At 47.4% G+C, this 22,445-nt stretch overlaps 1 protein-coding gene across 2 annotated transcripts in view; it reads left to right on the forward strand.

Moving 5' to 3' along the window:
• Arhgap10 (Rho GTPase activating protein 10) overlaps positions 1-22,445 on the forward strand; it is a 263,662-nt gene that overhangs the window by 234,441 nt on the left and 6,776 nt on the right. Inside the window, exons 20-22 of one of the 2 annotated variants that reach the window (XM_075976491.1) lie at positions 2,917-3,073; positions 20,753-20,905; positions 22,227-22,318. In XM_075976491.1, the coding sequence (XP_075832606.1) occupies positions 2,917-3,073; positions 20,753-20,905; positions 22,227-22,318 (402 nt within the window). The remainder of the gene's footprint in view (positions 1-2,916; positions 3,074-20,752; positions 20,906-22,226; positions 22,319-22,445) is intronic. The other variant, XM_075976492.1, reaches the window with a different exon arrangement.

Genomic DNA, 22,445 nt, shown 5'->3' on the forward strand with positions numbered 1-22,445 from the left:
AGGCTTAGACTGCCACCGCTGGTGGACTGCCCATAGGGCTCTTAGTCGAGTACTGTATCTGTCTGTCTAGGGAAAGGATTAGAGGCACTGTAAATGCCCTGCTGTATCTGATTTTTAAAGTAACATTAGACCCTCGCTCCCAGGCTCCCCAAACTGGCCTCTTATCTACAGCCCTTCCTGGTAGGAATGCGTCGGGAGGGAAGCTGGTCCTAGCCGCTCCACAGTTGCCTTTGCTATGTTAGGCTCTGCCCCGAGTCAGTTGGTGAGCCTAGAATGCCAGTCTAGAATTCAGTCTCAGGGAGCCAGAAAACAACTGTGTATGTATGTCCCTCTCACAAGGAGCTGCCAAAGTGGGCTCGTATTGGAGCTTGAATTGCTTACCTGACAGTGTTTTTACAGTTGCTGCAGCCACATCCCTGGTAAGAAGCCACCTAAGGGGTGAGATGAGTTCTTTGGACTTACGGTTGAAGGGATACACAGTCCATCTAGGTGATATGAAGCACCAGGTGGTGGGAGCACCTGGTTAGGTTCTTGGCACCCCCGCTCCCACTCAGGAAGCATCAGGGGCAGGAAGTAGGACTAGACCATAAAACTCAAGAGTGGTCACTAGTGGGCCATTTTCTCTGGTGAGGTGCCCTCTTTTAAAAGCTCCATAACCTTTCATGACAGTTTCATACATGCAAACCTATCTGTGTGTGTGTGGGGGGGGTAATTTCACATTGAAGCCATAGAAAGTATATTTGAGCCCCTCTTTCTGGTCTTTTATTTGGTCTAAGCTTAAACTGACTATGTAGCCCGGGTTGGATATCTACATGAAACTCTGCAGCCTTCAGGCTCCTGGAGTTCCGAGCTCACCCGTGTGTGTACCACACCCAGCTGAGCTGCTCTCAGTCTCGTGGGGTGGTAGCTCGTAGTGACTGAGGGACACAGTTTGTACCTGTATGGAAAAGAACTGGAGTTGAGCTTTCCAGGCAAAGGAAGAGACGGTTGTGTTTTCAAAGGGAACTCCATTCTAAAAGGAATCGAAGCACTGTTTTAACAGTGGATTTAGTTCACTTGCCTTTAAGTTGGCGCTACTGTTAGGACTGAATTTCTCCAATGGCAAACATGTTTGTGCTGAAGGGCTCTCGACAAAGTGACTTAGCTGAAAGACAAGTGAAACAATCTTTCTAGAATGTGGCTGAGACAAGGACAGGACAAGACTTTACAGGGAGGCACGGTCCAGAGAGCACATCTACTCTAAGCTGGTCACTCAGTCCAGGCCGGCTTCACTTTCTATGCAGGACACTTCTCCATTCATGTGTCTCCCCAGGCATTCTCTGCCTTCCACCATTTCCAGTGCCCACTGCCCCAGTGAAGCTTTTCTGGACCTCATTTCTAAGACACTTAGCCTTAGTTCTGAGTTGGGTCAGGGGTCAGAAAGATTTGTTTTCTACACTCAGTTTTCAACACTAGCATGCCTAGGATGCTAGACTAGCCTAGGGTCCAGTCAAGTCAGGGCCTAGCATTTGTCTTCTGCTTCGTTCTGGGAGGAACGGGAAGTTTCCTGAAGCAGCTTTCTCAGCGTGAGCTCCATCTTACCCTGGCATTTGTGTGTGCTCTGCGCCAGGACCCAGGATACGGAGCTCTCACTTGCAGCTTTTGTTGGCCAAGGTTCTGGGCCTTCGTTTGCTGCTGGGGCAGCATTGGGCAGTTGTTCTGACCCATCACCTGGAAAATCAAGGCCAAGTTAGTGCCGTGTGCGTAGAACTGCTTCCTCTGCAGTTCCCCGGGGGGAGTTAAGACATAAGAAGTTCTTTGGGCAGAAAGAACAGCTCTGTTTTGGGGCATTCCGGTGTGTTTTATAGACCCTGGGCCATCATGAAAACTTGAAGGCCAGGTGAGAAAAAGCCGTCTGTGTCAGATGGGCTCTGTTTTTTCATTTCTACACAAGCTGATGACATAATAGTAAACATGTTTCCTAAAATGTGTAAATCACAGCCTCATGTAGGACCTCCTTCTTACTTGTGGCTTCCAGTCATCCCTTGTAAGGACTGCGGGGAACCAACACTGCTGTCCTCCAGTGTTCACGGTGTCCATCTGTGAATATTAATCTTGTCCATGGTAGAAGCTCAGAATGTGAATTCCTTTTTCCATGTACTCAGTGTGAAAGGATGAGCAGGTGACTAGAGCATACGGGTTGGGCTGTGCTTGGCCGTTGTGCTGCCCCGGGCTCCCCTGATGCTGTCATTGCTTTGTCTGGGTTCTTTGCAGGTTAAGCGTTTATCATGGCTGCACACAAGGTGCTTGTTTTCCATTCAGTCTTTTGGTTGATTTCTTTTCTTCACTCTTCATGGGATATAATCTATGTGTTAGTCAGCTTCCTGTTACCATAATAGATACCTGTGATATGCCAGCTTACACAGAGAGAAAGTTTACTTTGGGCCACAGTTTTAGGGACTAATTGAACCCATGTTTTTAGGCATGTGGGTGCCACGAAGGGGTTAGGATCTCAAAGTCCCCTTTAAGGACATACCCTCTGTGGCCAAGTAAACATTTTACAAAGTTGTGCTTCTTAAGGTTCCCACCACTATCTAGCAGTGCCATTAACTGGGAGCCAGGCTGTTCGCTGATCGGTCTTCAGGGACATTCTTTATCCAGACTGTAACAGTTCTGTTATTATAGGAAGGGAGGGAGGGAGGGAGGGAGGGAGGGAGGGAGGGAGGGAGGGAGGGAAGAAGGGAGGGAGGGAGGGAGAGAGGGAGGAAGGTTGGGAAGAAAATAAGCCCACAGGTACAAACCTTCAAAGGCTGGCTATCCACACACTCTCTGGCCAAATTATAAATGTAATTTTGAAAATACTATGACTGACTGGTAACTAATGCCATGTAATTATTAGTGAAGTTATTTTTTTCTTCTCTGTTCTTTCCCCTCTAGGTGACAGTCCCAGCCCTCTCAAGGAGGACACTCCCAGCAGTCAGGATTCTCTTTCCACTCCGTCTCCCACCACTTCAGCTGCCCATGGGCTCTCTGGCCCAGAGAGGAACCACCTCCCAGCAGATGGAGGGGCCACTGGAGACTGGACAGCTACTACGTAAGTCGCTGTGCTTCGGTGTGCTGCTAAAGAAAGAGAAGCCGCCACTGCCTTGGCCAGCAAGCATCTAAGCCATTAGATCTGAGGACGCTCGTTAACCAGTGGGGGTTCTCCAAGGGAGAAGGCAAAGCAAAATCTTTGTTGAATGATTTCTTTCCGTTTCCAGGCTGGCGGGGTAGGGTGTGGCTTCCAGTTTAATCGGAGTGCAGTTTGTGGTAGTCTGGGGTCATGGAAGGGAAGTTCAGTGTTCCTCCTCTCAGCATAGCCTCTCTAGTGCAGACAGCATGGTGAGGACATGTGCACTGTTCTGGTTGTTTCTGCAGACTGTCCTTGAGTGGCGTTTCGGGTAGGGCAGGCGAGTCTCTGGTTGTTACTAAGCTAATGTTATGTTTTACTGCATAGCAGCCTGTCTGGTACAGACGTAGTTACTGACGTCTGATTTTATCTCCTCTGCTGTATTGCTAAGCTCGTGTAGATCAGCTCAGGTCTACTGCAGCAAATGATACATGTACAAACAAAAAGCCTGGAGCTTGTTTGGATGCGTGGGGTTTTCTTGAACGGTGTGGATGGAACCCGAGGAACCACTGCAGAACAGAGTGGGTCTGAGCCTGCAGAGGGCGTCTGTGTGCTCAGAGAGGACACAGTGGATCTATGAATAATTGTAAGACCTTGATTACTCAATCAGTTATATCCAAAATATATTTATAATTCACCCAGAGAGCATTAAAAAATTTTAAGTTAAGATTCCTTAAGACAGAGTATAGATAATAATGTCTCTGACCCTAGCTGGGCATTCTTGGGGCTTTAAGTGGATTGGAAAGTGTTCTTCACAATACTTGGCTTTTTATAGCCTCAGCTGGATCCAAATGAAATCATTATGATCTTATTAAGTATTAAGAAAGACTTGGCATGCTGAAATTTTGGGGTAACTTGAAAATGTTGAAAACTGACCTGAGCCGGGAGGTGGTGGCTCACGCCTTTAATCCCAGCACTCGGGAGCAGAGGCAGGCGGATCTCTGTGAGTTCGAGGCCAGCCTTGTCTACAAGAGCTAGTTCCAGGACAGGAACCAAAAGCTATGGAGAAATCCTGTCTCGAAAATAAATTAAAAAAAAAAAAAACTGACCTGAAATCAGAGTGAAACTCCCAAGTTAGAGATTCATGTTCTAGAGGTGTGTGTGTGTGTGTGTGTGTGTGCGTGCGTGCGTGTGTGTGCACAAGCATGCATACGTACCCCATCCAAGGTTATTTTATTTTTCTGTGCAGAGATTATATATTCTGGTCTTAAATCATGGAGACTGAAATATGCTTGTCACCTTTAAGCATGTATCAGCATGAAAGTCCCTTTTGATGTTGCGTGGCATCCGCTGTCTATTCTGGCTGCACTCGAGTTAGAATTAGTCTGTATACTATTCAGTGAGATCCACATTCTCCCTCGTTTCCTTCAGTGAGTGCTTATCAGAGTCAGTGGAGAACAGTTTAGTTAGCCCTCATTCTTCCATGTAGTTAGGAGCCTTGGGATAGCTGTTGCTCAGTTCACGACACATTTGGGCCCAAGACAAAAAGAACTGGATGTGTCTGGTCATAAATCAAGTAAGGAATGCATCCCCCCCAGTTTCCTTCCATATGCACTGGAAACTGTCAGGAAAAGTACTCTAGCCTTGAGTGCCAAAGTGGGAGAGGTGGGAAGCTGTCGAGCTAGCAGGGGAAGATTTTCTTGTAATGGAAGCTTGCATCTACTCAAAGTCTTGATTTTTTTTATCTTCTTCCTATGTTGTACATGAATATGTTTCTCTTAAGTATGGGAGAACTTCCATTGTACTTTTGAAAGGATTTGTTTGATCTGGGTAGATGGCTCAGTTGAGGGTAAAGTATTTGCTGTAGAAGCATGAGGACCCTTGTTCAGTCCCTAGAATCCACATAAAAAAAGCCATGTTCTGCTTGCACAGACAGGAGGATACCTGGGCACACTGGCCGGTCAGCCTTGCTTCATCGGTTTGTTGGTTCCAGGTCAGTGAGAGAGTCTGAGAAAACAAGGAGGATGATTCCTGAGGAACAACAGCCAACTCTTCACTTTCACATGTACACACGTGCATGTGCAAACACACACACTGTGTTTATGCGTTTCTGTCAGTTCAGATTTTCTTTAATATACAGATGATGAATTCTCAAATGAGCACACCTCAGAAACACCGATGTTCCCAGGCTGGGGGTGTGGCTCAGTGGTAGAACTTGTACTTAGCAGACTCTGTTTGAGAAAGAAGTTTTTAAAAATGCCCCAACCGTCCTGGGCCCCACCCCCAGCTGATGTTGATTCAGTGGGCCTGCAAAGATGCGGGAAAGCTGGTGTTTCTAGTACATTCTCTGGTGATGGGTGGAAGCGGTGACCTGGACCCCTGGGCCTCTTTCCCTGCGTCTAGCCTGTGTTGCTTATAGGCTGTGTCTCTGGGGAAGAAGATCAAGGGAAATGGGTGGTCATATGTCTTTATTGTTTATTGCATGGCATTTCAGTATGTCTATAAAATGTTTCAGATCAACTCATTGGTATATTCATCACTTCATATATTAGCAATGGGGGTAGGGTTCCAACCGGTCTACACTGGCTGTTCTGGGATATGCAGCTGGGCTGTATGGTGGACAGAAGTTAGTCCTCTTGTCCACCTGCTAAACAGTCCTTGACGTTGCTCCCTCCCGTGTGTCCAGTCCTGTCCTTCTGTGTACCTGTGTGAGCACTGCTTGGGACATCCATGTATTCATGAGAATACCTTTTAAGTTCTTCTAGAGTGGCACAGTTGTTGGTCTCCCCATGGCCCGCATGCCTTCCGCACACTTGGCTTTCCTGCTTTAGGTACCTCTCTGCCTGTTTGCTCAGTACACCCTGCGCTGTCTTCAGTCCAACTTCAAATTCGCATCTAGGACATCAGAGCCTTGACCCTTTTTCTCTTGATCATCTTCATTTGGCAGTGGCACAGTGGTGCCTCTGAGTGTTAGCTAGTATCTGCCCTTTTGTTCTATTTCACATTTATGTGGTATGTGTGTGTCCAATCGTCGATCATAGACTCCTTGCTAACAGGAACTGGATCTTATACTCCATGGATCTTTTTTGTGCTGTTGGCATAGTTATTCATAAATAAAGGTCCTTTTAAAGACCCTGTTTCCTTCTGTACATCACCATATATCTCTTTGACTGTTGCGTCTGGTTTCTGTCCTTCCTTTTGGAGGAAGCCGAGACCCACACACTGCAGGCATTCCACAGCATCAGTCTGTTTCCTCCTCAGAGATTTCCTTGGCATTTGTACATTTAGTTTCCATTGTCATCTCTTATCTGTTGTTCTCCCTCCATTTCTTTTTTTTTTTATTCTTTTTTTTGTGGCATTTTATTTTATTTTATTTATTTATTTATTTATTTATTTATTAAAGATTTCTGTCTCTTCCCCGCCGCCGTCTCCCATTTCCCTCCCCCTCCCCCAATTAAGTCTCCCCCCAGCCCGAAAAGCAATCAGGGTTCCCTGTCCTGTGGGAAGTCCAAGGAACCCCCACCTCCATCCAGGTCTAGTAAGTTGAGCATCCAACCTGCCTAGGCTCCCACAAAGCCAGTGCGTGCAGTAGGATCAGAAACCCATTGCCATTGTTCTTGAGTTCTCAGTAGTCCTCATTGTCCGCTATGTTCAGAGAGTCTGGTTTTATCCCAGGCTTTTCCAGACCCAGGCATGGGATGTACTCACTCATATTTGGTTTCTAGCCATAAACCAAGGACATTGAGCTTATAATTAGTGATCCTAGAGAAGCTAAATAAGGAGAACCCAAAGAAAAACATATAGGCATCCTCCTGAATATGAACCTTCAGCAAGCGATGAAAGGAGACAGAGACAGAGACCCAAATTGGAGCACAGGACTGAAATCTCAAGGTCCAAATCAGGAGCAGAAGGAGAGAGAGCACGAGCATGGAACTCAGGACCGCGAGGGGTGCACCCACACACTGAAACAATGGGGATGTTCTATTGGGATCTCCCTCCATTTCTTCACACCAGCTTTGCAGCACCAACTATAGTAGGCTCACTACATGCTGACTAAGTGTCTTTTAAACCAGAGTTTCTGTGGGGCCATTAAAAACTCGGCACCAAGCTTTAAGAAGGAGTTTCCAGTTTAGGGTGTTGACTGTACCTTCCAGAACGAGCTCTGATCCAGGTCCTGAAGAATGCAGCCGCATGTAACCACACAGGACCCCATTGCAGTGTTACACAGAAATGCCTTACCTGCAGCCACTGGAAGGCAGATTGGCAGGAAAACCCACAGCAGCTGTGACTCTGACCTGGGCAGTGTGTAAATGCAGCCATGGCCTCTGGCAGGTGGAACACGATGCAGCAGAATTAGATTTCCTGGCTTTCTGCTGATGCGTCTGACTTGTGGGCATTATTCACTGAAGTCAATCAATCCAAAGCTATTACCTACCTGTATGCTTGTGAGGTGATGGTGACTTCATTGCCAATGAAGAGTTGCTGGCTCAGACTCCTTGGAGGACATGACATCATAGGTCAGGGCATTTCAAATGTCCCAAAGTCATTTCCCCCAGTAAACTAGTTTTCTCTAAACAGGTTTTCTTCTGTTATAATTGATGGAGCCAGAGCCTTGGCAAGTAACCCTTTTAGGTCCCTGCACAGAAAAAAACTCTAAGAATTTCCAGGTCTTACACTCTGCTTTCCCACTAGCTCGCTAACAGAGAGACGCGGCCTCCTATTCTGTTGAACTTCAGATGGTGGTGTCCCATGGTGGTTCTTTTCTGCCTACGTCTGTTGGCATCTGTGGTGCCTCTCACCCTGAGCACTAGCAAGTCTCCAGGGCAGGGACTGCTTCCTGCATGCTGAGACACTTGGTTTTGGCTGTTGGGGACAGTAAAATATTCTCAAAACATGCTTTTAACTCTTGAGCCATCTCTTCAGCTCACCGCTGAAAAATATTTTTATTCTTTGAGAATTTCCTGTAATGTAAATTGGTCATATATACCTCCTCCTCCAATCCTGCCGGATCTACTCTCATTCCTAACCACCCAACATTACATCCTCCTGAGACAAACAAACAAGAAGCCATCAAGTCTACTTGTGCTGTCATATTCTCTTAGGTGTGTGGCCATCCACTGGAATATGGTTGACTTATTAGGACCTACATACATCCTTCAAGCAAATTGACCCTCCTTATCCTAGCAGCTGCATGTTGTAGTAGTTCAGGTAAGGGTGGGACTTCATGCCCACCTCTCCCCTCTATGCCGGCATTTGTTTTGGCAGGGCCTTATATATGATGCTACAGTTGTGGGAGTTCATCTCCCAGCTGCCCTGTTGTGATAGAGAGGACACTATCTCTTCTCACACTCTGTGCACTCTGTCCTCCACAGTGACCTCTGAGCCTGGGAGGGGCAGTTTGATACAGTCTTATTCGGGCTAAACATCCCACAGTTCCTATTCTCTGCACCTTGACTAGCTGTGGGTTCAGCCTACCATTTTTATTATTAAAGAAATAATAAGATTTTTTCATTTTTATTCTTAATGAAATAATTAACTTCCATTAAATTGGGCAAATAGGGGTTTCTCAGAGAGAGCTACATGGCATTTCAAATTTTTTGACTTTTGGCCGGGACTGTATTTCATCAAAGTGAACAACTTTGTTGGCGATATCAAATTAACTCTTTAGGTTTAATATAACACAATAATCTACGAATGATGTATATGAAGTTCAGAAAAAAGAATCGGTTAGCAGATTTCTGAAAAATTGGTACAACCACAGAAGCTACCAAAGTCCCAGGCAGACTTTGTCCTCGCCTTCTCTCCTTTTGCCTTCCTGGCCTCCCTGAATGCCGGCCTCCACCGTACTTTCTGCTGACTTGGGCTTTGCTTTGTTTGAACTTTTTGTTTGCCTTGTTTTGTGTGGTGCTGAGGATTCCCCCCATTGCCTGGCACATGCCGAGAACACTGTCTACTGCTCAGTGACAGGCCCTGCCCCACCCGTATGTGCCCTAGTCCTTGATAGACCAGGGCAGTCAGTCAGTTGCTCCTACATGGTGCCATAATATATTTCCCATTGTGTTACGGTTATTGTTTAAAAAGAAAATAGATTTCTTTTTTACATTTGATTCTTGGTTACAGTTAAACCATTCATTGCTTTCATAAAAAGGGCAAGGATGTTTATAGATTTAGAAAGATGCCAGGGGAGAGTGATAGTCCTCATAGGCATTGAATTGCCCATTTCAAGATGTCCAGTGATCAGGCAGTGGTGGCACACACTTTTCACTTTAGCACTTGGGAGGGAGAGGCAGGTGGATCTCTGTGAGTTCGAGGCTAGCCTGGTCTACAGAGGGGATTCTAGGGTCGCCAGGGCTACAGAGAGAGATTCTGTCTCAAAAAAACAAAACTAAAAGAAAAACAAAAAGATGTCCAGCATCTTTTTTGTCTAGTGGGGAGATGGTTGCTCTTTTAAACATGGCAGTTTATCTGCGTTTGTCCCTTCCTTGGTCCTGATGATTGCAAAAGAGCAGCATCCGTAATCTTTTTCTAAGGAATGTGTAGCTTGTCTCCCATTAACTCAGTGAAGTTCCTGAAGCTAATCCCAGGGCCCTCATATGTGGCCATCGGTCACCCGTAAATGTCTACCCACAGCCCTTTGCATATGGTTTAGATAATTGCATTGTGTATGACTCTTAGGTCTACCTAACTCATGTCTTTGTGCAGTTCTGCCACTGCACACTCTAAAGCTTGGGGGGTTTCAGAATGTTGATAATTCATATAGCTTTAAATCCCATGATAGAAAATAAAGACACATATTTTGTAGTAGCATTTCTACTGTTTAAGACTCCAAGTAATTAATAATTCTTACATTAAATCTTGTTTGACTTTCATTTTCCTTTGAGTTTCATTGTTTTTTGTTGGCTAAGAGAAAAATTTTTTTGATGCCATTGTTGGATTGTTGTTATTTCCTGCCTGTGGGTTGGTTGGCTATGACTCCAGTAAATAGCGCTGAGGCTCACTGGCCTTCTCTATCAGCAGGGACACAGCTTCGCCTGGAAAAGCACGGATTCCAGTCGCACAGACCTGACTTTGTACCCCCTTTCTTCTTCTTCCAAAGGTCTTAGAAAAGATTATGTAGCTTATTCAAGCAAACTGAGCTTTACAAGATTACCCATAAAAGGCAAGGGAGAACACCTGCCTCCCCTACAGTGGCAAGCTTTGAGGGCACCAGTTACTAAGCCCAGGGACTGCTCTCCTGGGAGTTCTAGGCAGCCACCTGCTGGGAGTCTGCTAACCCTGAGAACCTGATATGATCTTCTTACACTTGGCTCCAAGTTCCTGTCGTGTTGGTTTCATAATCTGCCCACAAGCATCTTGGGGAGATGACCTCTGGCCTCTGAGTAGCTCTGGATCCTGACCTTTGGTTATATTGTTCAGCAGTCCCAGCCTAGATGTGTGGGGACCTCTGAAAAAACAGTCATGTGTCACATGACCAAGGCCTGGGACCCACCGAGTCCCAGCCTCACCTACTAGTTCTTTGGTGCAGTTGTCAGAGTGAGCTCGGTGAGTAAGCCCAGGGTGGTTACTATGCATGGCCTCCTGCTTCCTGCCGGTAGCTGCTATTTTCTACACAGGAATTGAGCTGGTGGAAGTATTCTCATCAAGAACCCTAATGGGCAGCAACCCCCAGCTTCCAATGGTCTGCAGTTTTCTGCAATGAAGCTTCTGTTCCTTTCTGTTCTGCTCCTTTACCCCTCAGGCTGATTCCACAGTGATCATTTGGAAGGAAGGAAATCATTCTCTAAGATCTGGTCAGAGATGTAACTCCAGAATAGTTCTCTGATGGTGAAACCAAGTGTGCTAGCTCTGGGAATGAACTTCGCATGACTCCATGTGAGGGGTGGGTGTGGCCTTTCTTGTTAAAGGAGCAAGTTTGTGAGGGATGCCCAGCATCCTCCAGCCTGAGAACTGTGTTAAATGGTTTCATCTTCTCTGAAGCTTCCCATGCCCTCCCCACTTCTCTGCCTACCTGCTGCAGGATGAGCAAGTTACTGTGTTTCCAGCTGGCTTTGATAATTGGCCACCACCCTTCTTCAAGAGAACCGATGGGAAATAGCCTCAGGGAACATTAGCTGTGCTATAGAAAGCGCTAAGTGTTTACAGGTCAGATCCAGGCTCCCACCTTGTGCTCAGCACTGAGCCCCACTCCAGTCTCTGTAGAGCAGTGGATCTTAGTGTTCCTAATGATGCAACCCCAACCATAAATTTATTTCATTGCTACTTAACTGTAATTTTGCTACTGTTATAAACTATAATGTAAATATCTGATATGTGACCTCTGTGAAAGGGTCATTAGATTACCCCCAAAGGGGTCATGGCGTATGGGATTGAGAACCACCACTGTAGAGGAGAAGCAGGAAAGGGATGTCTCTCAAACCTGGGAAGTCTGTGGTCTTTCATCTCCTTCACCCCTGATGAAACAGACTCACATGGTCCAGTCAATCCAGCATGAGTGGCTGTGGCCTGAGGTTAGCTAACTCTGTAGATAAGTTCTATTGTGACACAGTCATACCTGGTCCTTCCCTCATGATCTGTCTGGGCTGCTTTTTCTTCACAGTGATGTCAGACTTGAGTCAGAAAAGACTGAGTGGCCTGCAAGGTCCTTTCTGGAAGAATCATTGAATCAATGAATCTCATTAGTAAACCAGTATTTCTTGAAGGCCCATTTTCAGTGCAGGAGTTTATCACCACACGGACCATGTTGTCTGATGGGTGCTGTGGGTTACCACCACACGGACCACGTTGTCTGTCGGGTGCTGTGGGTTACCACCACATGAACCACGTTGTCTGACGGGTGCTGTGGGTTACCACCACACGGACCACGTTGTCTGACGGGTGCTGTGGGTTACCACCACACGGACCACGTTGTCTGACGGATGCTGTGGGTTACCACCACACGGACCACGTTGTCTGACGGGTGCTGTGGGTTACCACCACACGGACCACGTTGTCTGACGGGTGCTGTGGGTTACCACCACACGGACCACGTTGTCTGACGGATGCTGTGGGTTACCACTACACGGACCACGTTGTCTGACGGGTGCTGTGGGTTACCACCACACGGACCACGTTGTCTGATGGGTGCTGTGGGTTACCACCACACGGACCATGTTGTCTGATGGGTGCTGTGGGTTACCACCACATGGACCACGTTGTCTGATGGGTGCTGTGGGTTACCACCACATGGACCACGTTGTCTGATGGGTGCTGTGGGTTACCACCACATGGACCACGTTGTCTGATGGGTGCTGTGGGTTACCACCACATGGACCACGTTGTCTGATGGGTGCTGTGGGTTACCACCACATGGACCACGTTGTCTGATGGGTGCTGTGGGTTACCACCACATGGACCACGTTGTCTGATGGGTGCTCTGGGTTACCACCACATGGACCACGTTGTCTGACGGGTGCTGTGGGTTACCACCACACGGACCACGTTGTCTGACGGGTGCTGTGGGTTACCACCACATGGACCACGTTGTCTGATGGGTGCTGTGGGTTACCACATGGGTATAACCTTGGACATCTTTTCTTGCCTTTGAAAGAAGCAGAAGTTTTCATTTGGGTTTTGGATGCTTAAGTGTGTGACTGTAATTAAGTGTCTGTCTGTGTTTTTCATAACTGAAGATTAAGTATTTGTCTTGGAATAGTTTAGTATCTACAGAAAAGTTATAAAAACAGAAAGACCTTCCCTGGCTTTCCTCTCTTGCATACACCCTATGGAACTCTGATACCTTTGGTAAAAAATGAAATCAGCGTTTATACTGCATGGTTATTGGCTTTTGGTGAGAAAAGTGCACAGCTTTCCCAGAAGGGAGGTGTGGTCCAGAAACGCAGCAGCGTGTGTTACTGCTCCTGCAGGGCTCATCTCGCGTGTGTGCTTCCCACTGTTACCTCAGCCTGTTAACTGTCCGCACCTCTTTTGCTGAGGACCTCAGATCCCATGGATGACTTGGGCACAAATGAATGCACCCATGGTGCACTAGCCCTGGGGGTATGCAGCCATCCTGGGGTGTGCGGCCATGCTGGGGGTATACAGCCATGCACTTCTATCCTGTTCCTAAGAAGGTGACACCCCACACATGTCTATGGCCAACAAACATCAGCACTAGTCCTGGAATCCCTGTCTGCCTGAGGAGCGACCAGTGTCATGCATGTGGCCTGTATGTAATTATGATCCTTTGTCCTTGTCCTTAGCCCATGGTCTGCCTTGTGAGTCTTCTGAATTCACATCACAGGCCCTTCCTCCGCTGTTTTATTTCCACTCAGGACTGTGATCTCCAGTGTCTTGTCCAGACATGACCTCAAGCAAATCCCTGTACCTTTCTGAGATTGTCTTCCTGTATGTGTCATGGAACGTTAGGGTCATAGAGAGTCATATCTCACATGACCTGGGTGTGAAGATGATATGGAAGAAGGATCCCTTCACCCCTTTCTCCATGAAGCCTTCCTGATGTTCAAGAGATGTTTAATGCTTCCTTCTCTGTTCTGTGAGGGGTCGTGGGCAGACTGCCCCTTGGCCCCAGGCATGGCTTCTCTGACCTCTGCCCTGCCTGAACACTTCAGGAGAGCAGGCAGTGTTATAACCTTCCCGGTGTCCCCAGGACAGCATCTGATGGGTTCTTAGTAATGGGCAAATGTGGTCTGTTTCAGACTTTTCCCAATAGGCACTTCGTTAGGGTTTCTTTTGCTGTGAAGGGAAAACATTTAATTGGGGTGACTCACATGTTCAGAGGTTTAGCCCGCTATCATCATCTTGTAGCAAGGTGGTATGCAGGCAGGCATGGTGCTGGAAAAGTAGCTGTGAGTTCTTACATCTTGACCCACAGGCAACAGGAAGTGGTTTGACTGTCACACCGAGAGAAGCTAAAGCAAAGGAGACCCCAGAGCCCGCCCCCACAGTGACACACTTCCTCCAGCAAAGCTACACCTCCCAATGGTGCCATTTGCTTTGGGGGTTATTTTCTTTCAAGCCACCACATTCCTTTCAGACGACCCCTGCGTAACCCCACAGATCCTGGTGACCTCATCAGGGTCATCTGCGCTCCCATTCTGCGTCCTGGATGTGAACTTGGAAACAGCGAGCTTGCTCTGTTGTCACCCTTCTGAACACTTTATTTTAGAAAGGGATTTCTCAGAATCTGCAGCTATAGTATTTCATTCTGTCTTTATTAGTATTTCAAACACGTGGTCAGGACAGACGGATCTACAGGACTTAGGCTGTGCATTTCCCAGGTTGGTGGGAGATCATTTCACTAACATGTAAGCTTCTGCTCAAATGAGGTTCCTGTGTAGACTTTCAATTCGATTCCATTAATTATAGTCAAGTATCTGTAAACGCGGAGGACTTAGTCATTTCTAATAAGTGGTCATTTGTTGACACTATTGTCCCTACCATACTGCTTTTGTTTTAAATAAATTGCCCCTGTGTTCCACACCCTGGAATTGACCTTCTGTTGCCAGCAGTATGCAAAGCAGACCCATCTGCTCTGCTGCAGAAATGCTGTGGGGTTTCCCAGGGACCCTTGAAAGTCCAAAGGCTTCAGCCCGGTTTCACCTCTCAGAGATGTTTGTGCTCTTCTGACATGGGAACCTAAAGGCATGCAGAAAGTGCAGCCTACAGGAACCTGAAGGCATGCCGAAAGTGCAGCCTACGGGAACCTATTGAAAGTGCAGCCTCTGATACTGAGGTCAGTTGGGCCGGGTTGGAATCATGAGCAACCTGCTAACTTGTTACACTTTACAAATATGAGCTCTGAAAATAGATGTGTTGGGAACCAGAACCATTTTGGGTTTTTTTTTTTTTTTGTCACTGAGAAAATCTCTAGGATCTTTGCCTGATGTGCAAGCCTGTTTTTCCAAAGTAAGAATATCGATTCTTCCTATACCAGAGTTGATTCTTCCTATACAAGACTGTTTCCTTGTCACTAAGACTGATACACACACACACACACACACACACACACACACACACACACACTCTATCTGTCTGTCCATCCATCGTCCGTCCATCCATCCATCCATCCGTATCCTATCTCTTGCCTTTCTCCCCACCTCCATCACCACATCCCACCCACTCATGGAAACCAGTTGCCTCAGGAACGACCACACAGATGTTCACTGTGTGTATTTTCAGGAATACGCTTCTGATTTAGCAGTCTGAAATCTCCATGTGTTTTTAGTGAGGCCCTTGTATTTCCTTGTCCCTCACAGAAGGATGATGGTAGTGGCTCTTCCTTCGTCCACAGGAGAAGATGCAGTACGTGTGTTAACTGGGAAGTAGTTCTCTATAATTTATTCCTGTTTTGGTAAATGTGGTTTAGCTTTTCAGGAGGCTGTCCCCCCCCCCCCCCCAACCACAATGTTGCTTTCAAGAAACTTGTGGAACTCAGATACTTCATATAGTTGTTCAGCAGCTCCCCACTCCAGAGGGCTAGTGGTCTGTGTTTGCCCAGGGTAATAGTGGGAAGAAAGGCGCAAAGCTTCCAAGTTTATAGCTGAAAGGGCACTTAGAGCATCTCGTTTGACATTCTAGGACACACGAACTTTTTATTCTGATGTCACCAATCCTTTTTGCTATTTAGCCCAGAGACTCTTAGCCGGGTTCTCATGTGAACTATAAGATACCCAAAGATGATCAGGGTAGCCGTTTCTACAGCTTCCCAAAGACAACATGGCCAACACTGTGGAGGGACTGAAACCCTGTTGTACTCGTACACTGTTAAATTCGCCTGCAGGCTGTACATGTTCCGTCCAAAGATACAGACTCCCAGCCGAGAGCCACAAGCGGTAGTCAGAGTGTTGGTATTGTCTTGTCCCATTTTCACAGTGTGATAAGAAGGGTGCCTGTTGGAAACTGTGTGGGTAGGATAGGAAGGAATTCGGGTCATCTTATTTGGTCGTCCATGAGTCTTATTTGATGGATGAAGGCCACTCTTTTCTTCAGAGAGACACAGTTTCTATTGTCTGCAAGCCCATTTTCCCCACAGATATTTTCAAAAACTGTCCAAAAAGCACAGTGTCCAGAAGATTGGATGTGCAGAGGCGTAAAGAAGCCCAGGGAAAACTTTCTTCCCCCAGACACATGGGTTGGGGGGCAGAGAGTATTGAGATTTTAAGCCATATTACAAAAAACAGCCAAATTCTGGATGGTTACATAATGGATAGATGTATGCTTTTAGGCGGGTGGTCCTCTGAAAAGCCCGAGAAGCTGCCTTTGCGGACGGCTGTGGACCCTGTCTACTGCTCCTGGGTCCTGCTGTGAACCTGTGGTATTTGATTGTGTTCATTTGCCCATTTGTTGCCTTATCCCACTCTTCTGAGAGGACAGGATTCCAGCGTTTCTTCTGCCCAAGTGGCCACAGCACTTTATTTCAAACCATATTCTGCCACGCAGCTCTCCCCTCTGCAGCACTCCCGGTTCTCCAGGAGACAGGATATTTCCCAGACACTGTTTCTAGACTTTCATTTTGCTGTTATTTATGAACATTTCAACCCACAAAAGTCTGTGTTTGTGGAAGTTTAAATGAGAATGACCTGCATATACGTGAATGAGTAGTTCCCAGTTCGTAGCTATTTAGGAAGGATTAGGAGGTGTGGCCTGGTTGCAGGAGGCTTATCACAGGCGTGGATTTGAGGTTTCAGAAGCCCATACACATCAGTCTCATTCTCTCTGTGTTCCTCCATCTTGTAAATCAGGTATGAGCTCCTAGCTTCTGCTGCAGCTCCATGACTGTCGGCAGCCAAGCTCCCCGCCATGGTGGTCATGGACTCAGCCTCTGAAACTGGCAGCTAGCCTCCAATTAAACGTTTCCTTTTGTGATTGGCCGTGGTCATGGTATCTCTTCACAGCAATAGATCAGTGACTCATTCAGTGCCTGCATGTGTGTCGTGGGCCTGGAGAAACCCTGAACACAAATACAGAGACTGAAGTTGGAGTGAGTTAGCTCTCATGGTGAACTGGCTACCATGAGATGTTATAGCACACAGATGTTGAACAAACACAAGAAAATACAGAAAACAGGACACCTTTGAGAAGCAGACCCTAAACAGAGATTGCCAAGTGTGAGTTTCAGGTTCAGGATGAGCTAGGCTAAGGCGCAGCCCGTCCCTTCCTTGACTGTTACTCCAGGGGCTCTCTCACTTTCCCCTTCACGAGCACAGAGCATTATGTTTGTGACTTCAGTGTAGGGTCCGTGCTGCAGTCATGGCGCTGGTCTTCTCCTGTGGCTCTCCTCCTCCTCTTCCTCCACCGCCGATGGGTGGCACCCGCTCACCACCTCTGTCTAGGCAGATGTGATGGTGGTGGTGCAGTATCTCATCTTCCGCCACCACTGCACACCACTCAAGGCACCTTGAATACTTGCTGTGAGATTACATGGCAATTGTTGGCTGACTGCGGCCTTAAGTTTTCCATGAGACCCTCGCTGACCCACCCTTGTCCCTTCCTGATTAGTAAGAAGAGGTTCGTTTTCTTCTAAGAATTTAGTGTCTTTTGTAGCAAGGTGGTTCAGGTCACTAAGATTTATAAGTTTCTTGCGGTAGGGTGAAGCAGGTTTTTTGACTCCCCCAGTGGGCAGTTACACGTTTTGTAAATAGGTTCTCTTAGAATCTTATTTCTAGTGAAGCCAGTTATCAAGTATCTTTCGAGGCAGCAATGTTGCTGCGCATGTTGGAGTCGGTGCTAAAGTGCATTTGCTCTGTAGCTACATGGGTTCAGAATGTGGGTGGAAGCTTTGCGTGCCTGGCATCTTATCAGACTGATCCTGCTGTAAAGACAAGAGATATAGCTGACAGCATCATAAAGCTACTAATCCCAGCCTGCCCTCCTGTTTATTGTGGTGACAGGCCTTCAGAGATCTCTGGCCTCCCCTGCAGACTGAAGACAGGGAGGCTGCGGGCCGTGGAGAACAGCGCCTCTTCTCAGGAATGGCATAGGGCAGGTAGACGGCTCTCACCTAGTGTGACTGCCTGGGACAAAGGGCTGGGACAGTGTTCTCTTAGTGAAGGGAGAGTCGACAGAGGGGCAGCCAGGAGCTGTATGGAAGGGAAATGGCAGGAGGAGTTCTGATGTAGAAGAGTACGAGGCAGTAACCCAGTGTGGAAGGACAAGCGAGCAACCTGCCGGAAATAACATGTGTGCATGTGTGTGTAGTGGTCGGGGCTGCTTGCAGAGTACTTCCTGAGCATGTGCCACAGGCACCACAGAGAAAGATGGATGGGTGGATAGGAGTGCACTTTCCGGATGCTCATTGCTGGGGTGGTTGGTCTAGGCCAGCCAGGGAAACAGGGACCCTGTATTGGGGGGAGGGGAGGGAGGGGAGGGAGAGAAGAAGAAGTAGAAGGAGGAGGAAGAAGAAGAAAAGGAAAGAGCTGAAAAAAAAGACTTTATATACCATAGCTGCGAATCTCCAAATCTGAGGTAATTGAGGAGTAATTCAAGGGCCCACACTGATAAATTTTTATTACCTTGACATAGGCTAGGTCCACCTGGGAAGAGGGAACTTCAGCTGAGAATAGCTTCGTCAGATTGACCTGTGGGCAAGTCCCTGGGCAATTTCTTGATCAGCGATTTTTGTGGGAGGACGCAGCTCACTGTGGGCGATATCAGCACTGGTCAGATGGTCCTGGGTTGTGGAAAAAGCAAGCCAGTGAGCAGCTTCAGCTCCTGCCTCAGTTCCTGCCCTGACCACCCCCCCCACACACACACACATTGTTTTCGTTGTGGTGTTTGTCACGGTGATGGAAACAAGCTAAGATAAGCGCCGTCCAGGAGTCTACTAACTGGCCTCTTTTCAAGATTTTGATTTTATTTTTAATGCATGTGGGTGTTTTGCCTGCATGTGTGTCTGTGCACCGCATGTGTACCTGGGGAGACTAGAAGAGGGTGTTGGATCCCCAGTTATGGAGTGACAATTGATTGTGAGCCACCATGTGGATGCTGAGAATTGAACCCAGGTCCTCTGGAAGAGCGGCCAGTGCTCTTAACCTCTGAGCCTTCTCTTTAAATTTTAAATTCTAAGGAATGACTCAAACACCAAAGACTGATTGTGGTTCATTGATTTCTCCGTTACACTCTATTCTTTTGCTCTTTCTGGAGGAATCTTGACTGTTAGTAGCAAAGTTTTCTAGGTTTCTACATATAAAACCAGCAGAAGGACCTTTCTGCTTCAGAGTGCTGTGTGTTGGTCTCTGTCAGCTGCAGGCCGTGTGCTTGGTGTTTAAGTTTGTGTGACTTTCCCTATAAGTAGAAATGAGTTAGAGCACATTACCGACACACAGAGTCTCAACTTAGGAAGCTGTGGAATGGATAGGCGTTCAGTAGAAATAGGTTTTGCCTTCTCATCTTCTCTGGCCATAGGTGAATAGCAGTGAATAACAGGCCCAGGCAGGATGTGATCCCTCAGTTGCTTGCGTGCATTAGATGCAGTCTCAGTTTACAGTATTTCCAGCTTCCGTGGCTTTCTCAGAGGCTAAACTCATTCTCAGGCAAGGAGCACCTGCCTCTGAGAAGTCCACGTCACTACTTTGAGCATTAGTTTTCTAATTAGCGAACTGATTGGCTTAGATTCATCTTGGGAAGGAAAGGGTTTGTTCCAGATTCAGCTGGAGTACAGCATGGGATGGAAGTCAGGACAGAAACTCAAAGCGGGAACCTGAAGGCAGGAAGTGAAGCAAAGCCTGGTGGGTGGAAACCAGCCAGGACATTGGAAATGACCGTGGACTAGACAGGATCAGACTCGCCACAGACAGAACCAGGTGGGTGGAAACCAGCCAGGACACTGGAAATGACTGTGGACTAGACAGGATCAGACTCCCTACAGACAGAAGCCAGGTGGGTGGAAACCAGCCAGGACACTGGAAATGACCGTGGACTAGACAGGATCAGACTCGCCACAGACAGAAGCCAGGTGGGTGGAAACCAGCCAGGACACTGGAAGTGACAGTGGGCTAGACAGGATCAGACTCGCCACAGACAGAACCAGGTGGGTGGAAACCAGCCAGGACACTGGAAATGACCGTGGACTAGACAGGATCAGACTCGCCACAGACAGAACCAGGTGGGTGGAAACCAGCCAGGACACTGGAAATGACCGTGGACTAGACAGGATCAGACTCGCCACAGACAGAAGCCAGTTGGGTGGAAACCAGCCAGGACACTGGAAATGACCGTGGACTAGACAGGATCAGACTCCCCACAGACAGAAGCCAGGTGGGTGGAAACCAGCCAGGACACTGGAAATGACCGTGGACTAGACAGGATCAGACTCGCCACAGACAGAAGCCAGTTGGGTGGAAACCAGCCAGGACACTGGAAATGACCGTGGACTAGACAGGATCAGACTCGCCACAGACAGAAGCCAGGTGGGTGGAAACCAGCCAGGACACTGGAAGTGACAGTGGGCTAGACAGGATCAGCCTCCCCACAGACAGAAGCTCAGTGAAGTGTCTCAGTTTGAGATGTGGCTCCTTTTGGAGTGGCTTGTGTTATAGTCCTGGGAGGATACAGACAGGACTCTATCCCTGGTGGTATGAAGACACATGGGTGCTGGCATCTGGCCATTGGATTTGGACTGTTATCAGTGTTCACGGTATTAATCCTGTCCTTCACCTGTATCCTTAGGCCAAGCCAGCCCCAGTCGTCTATGGTGCAGTGGCTAAATCTGCAGTCTCCGACCACACCAAGCTCCAATGCAGCCGGTACACCTCCTTCAACAAGGATGTCCCATTTCCCCCTCTCTCCTGCTGCCTCCATTGTAGACAAGCTGCCTGAATGGTATGTGGTTGGAAGTGTGCTGTGGAATTAGGTGTGGTACAAAGAAGGGCTCTGACAGCCCTCTGTTAGAGAATTCCTGCCTGCACCCCTTGGCATTGTTAACTAAGCCCCCATCAGGGCTGGGCTGCATCTCAGAAGCAGGTGTAGTATTTACATCTGACCTACACTCATCTTCCTGTATATTTGAAGTCATCTGTAGATAAATTTTAATATCTAATGTTGTAAATACTGTGCAAACCTTTTCTTTTTTTAAAAATTTATTTATTTATTAAGGATTTCTGCCTCCTCCTCGCCACCGCCTCCCATTTCCTTTTCTAGACCGTTTTGTTTAGGAAAGGCATGAGAGGAAAGCCTGAATGTGATACACAATACAGATGCATGTTTTCTTTTTCTTTGTTTTTGGAAATACTTTCAGTCAGTGAATGGTTGAATCTGTAGAGATGGAACCTGTTGGCTATGCATGGCCAATTGCAGGTTCTTGAGAATAATTTATAATGGACGAGCCTTATTGGAACCTGCTCTGCCTTTTTGGTCCTTCTTATTGATTTATGAAGTTAGGTGCTTTGGGAGAATTTTTATTTGCAGATGTAAAGCACATTCTTTGTTACTTTCTCTGGGCATCTTATGACCAGTTTGCAGAAGACAGTAATGAGTCATTCTGCCTGGGCATCGCTGGCATAGTTCTTACCATCAGGGACTTCTGTCTGCAGGAAGATGTGGAATTTCTCTTCCTTCCTTGACTCGGATCTGACCAAGTATGGCTTCCATCATTCCCCGTTGTGCACGCCTCTCAGAAGGGCTCAGAACATGTTCTCACAAATTAGGAGAGGCTGAGCCTTATGTGCCTTTGGGGGACAGATGGCCTAAGTAAAGAAGACCTAAGCAGGGATGGCAGCTCATTCCAGTGTGCTGTGGGAACTGTAGGCAGCATACACGGACATGCTGGGAGCCAGCTTAATGGGTGTGTGCCTCTTTCCTGCACTTGGCTAGTGCACGGCTGACATACTCAGCGGTAACCACGCCTTGTGCAGCTACAATGCTGAGCACTGGGATGGGACATCCCACCAGGCAATGAGGGGAGTCTGGTGAAGTGGCTCACTGACATCTTCCCAGGGAGGCTTCCATGGAAAGGTTTGTAGCAGAAACCCATCATCTACTTGAAAGCCAAGTGCCACATCTCTGCCTGATGTTCACATCCCTGTCATCTCTTCAAAATATACTACCCCACTGTTGGGGTGTAAATGAGATGTGGGAAATGTGGAGGGGCTGTGAGGATTCTGTCTGCAGCTTTTCATTCAAGCCTTCTGTGTTCTCTCTGCAGTGTTAGCAATCGCAAGGCCCGCGCAGTGTACCCATGTGAGGCAGAACACAGCTCGGAATTGTCGTTTGAAATCGGAGCCATTTTTGAGGATGGTAAGTGCCGGCAAGAGCTTTGTGGCGGAGACATCTTTACAGTCTGCGCACAGAGTACCAGCCAATGTTGGTGGCCGCGCTCTGCCACTGGTCTGTAGAGATGACTTTGCCAACTCCAGGAGCTGTG

Source organism: Microtus pennsylvanicus, chromosome 6 (assembly GCF_037038515.1).
Source record: "Microtus pennsylvanicus isolate mMicPen1 chromosome 6, mMicPen1.hap1, whole genome shotgun sequence".
In the NCBI taxonomy this organism is placed as follows: domain Eukaryota; kingdom Metazoa; phylum Chordata; class Mammalia; order Rodentia; family Cricetidae; genus Microtus; species Microtus pennsylvanicus.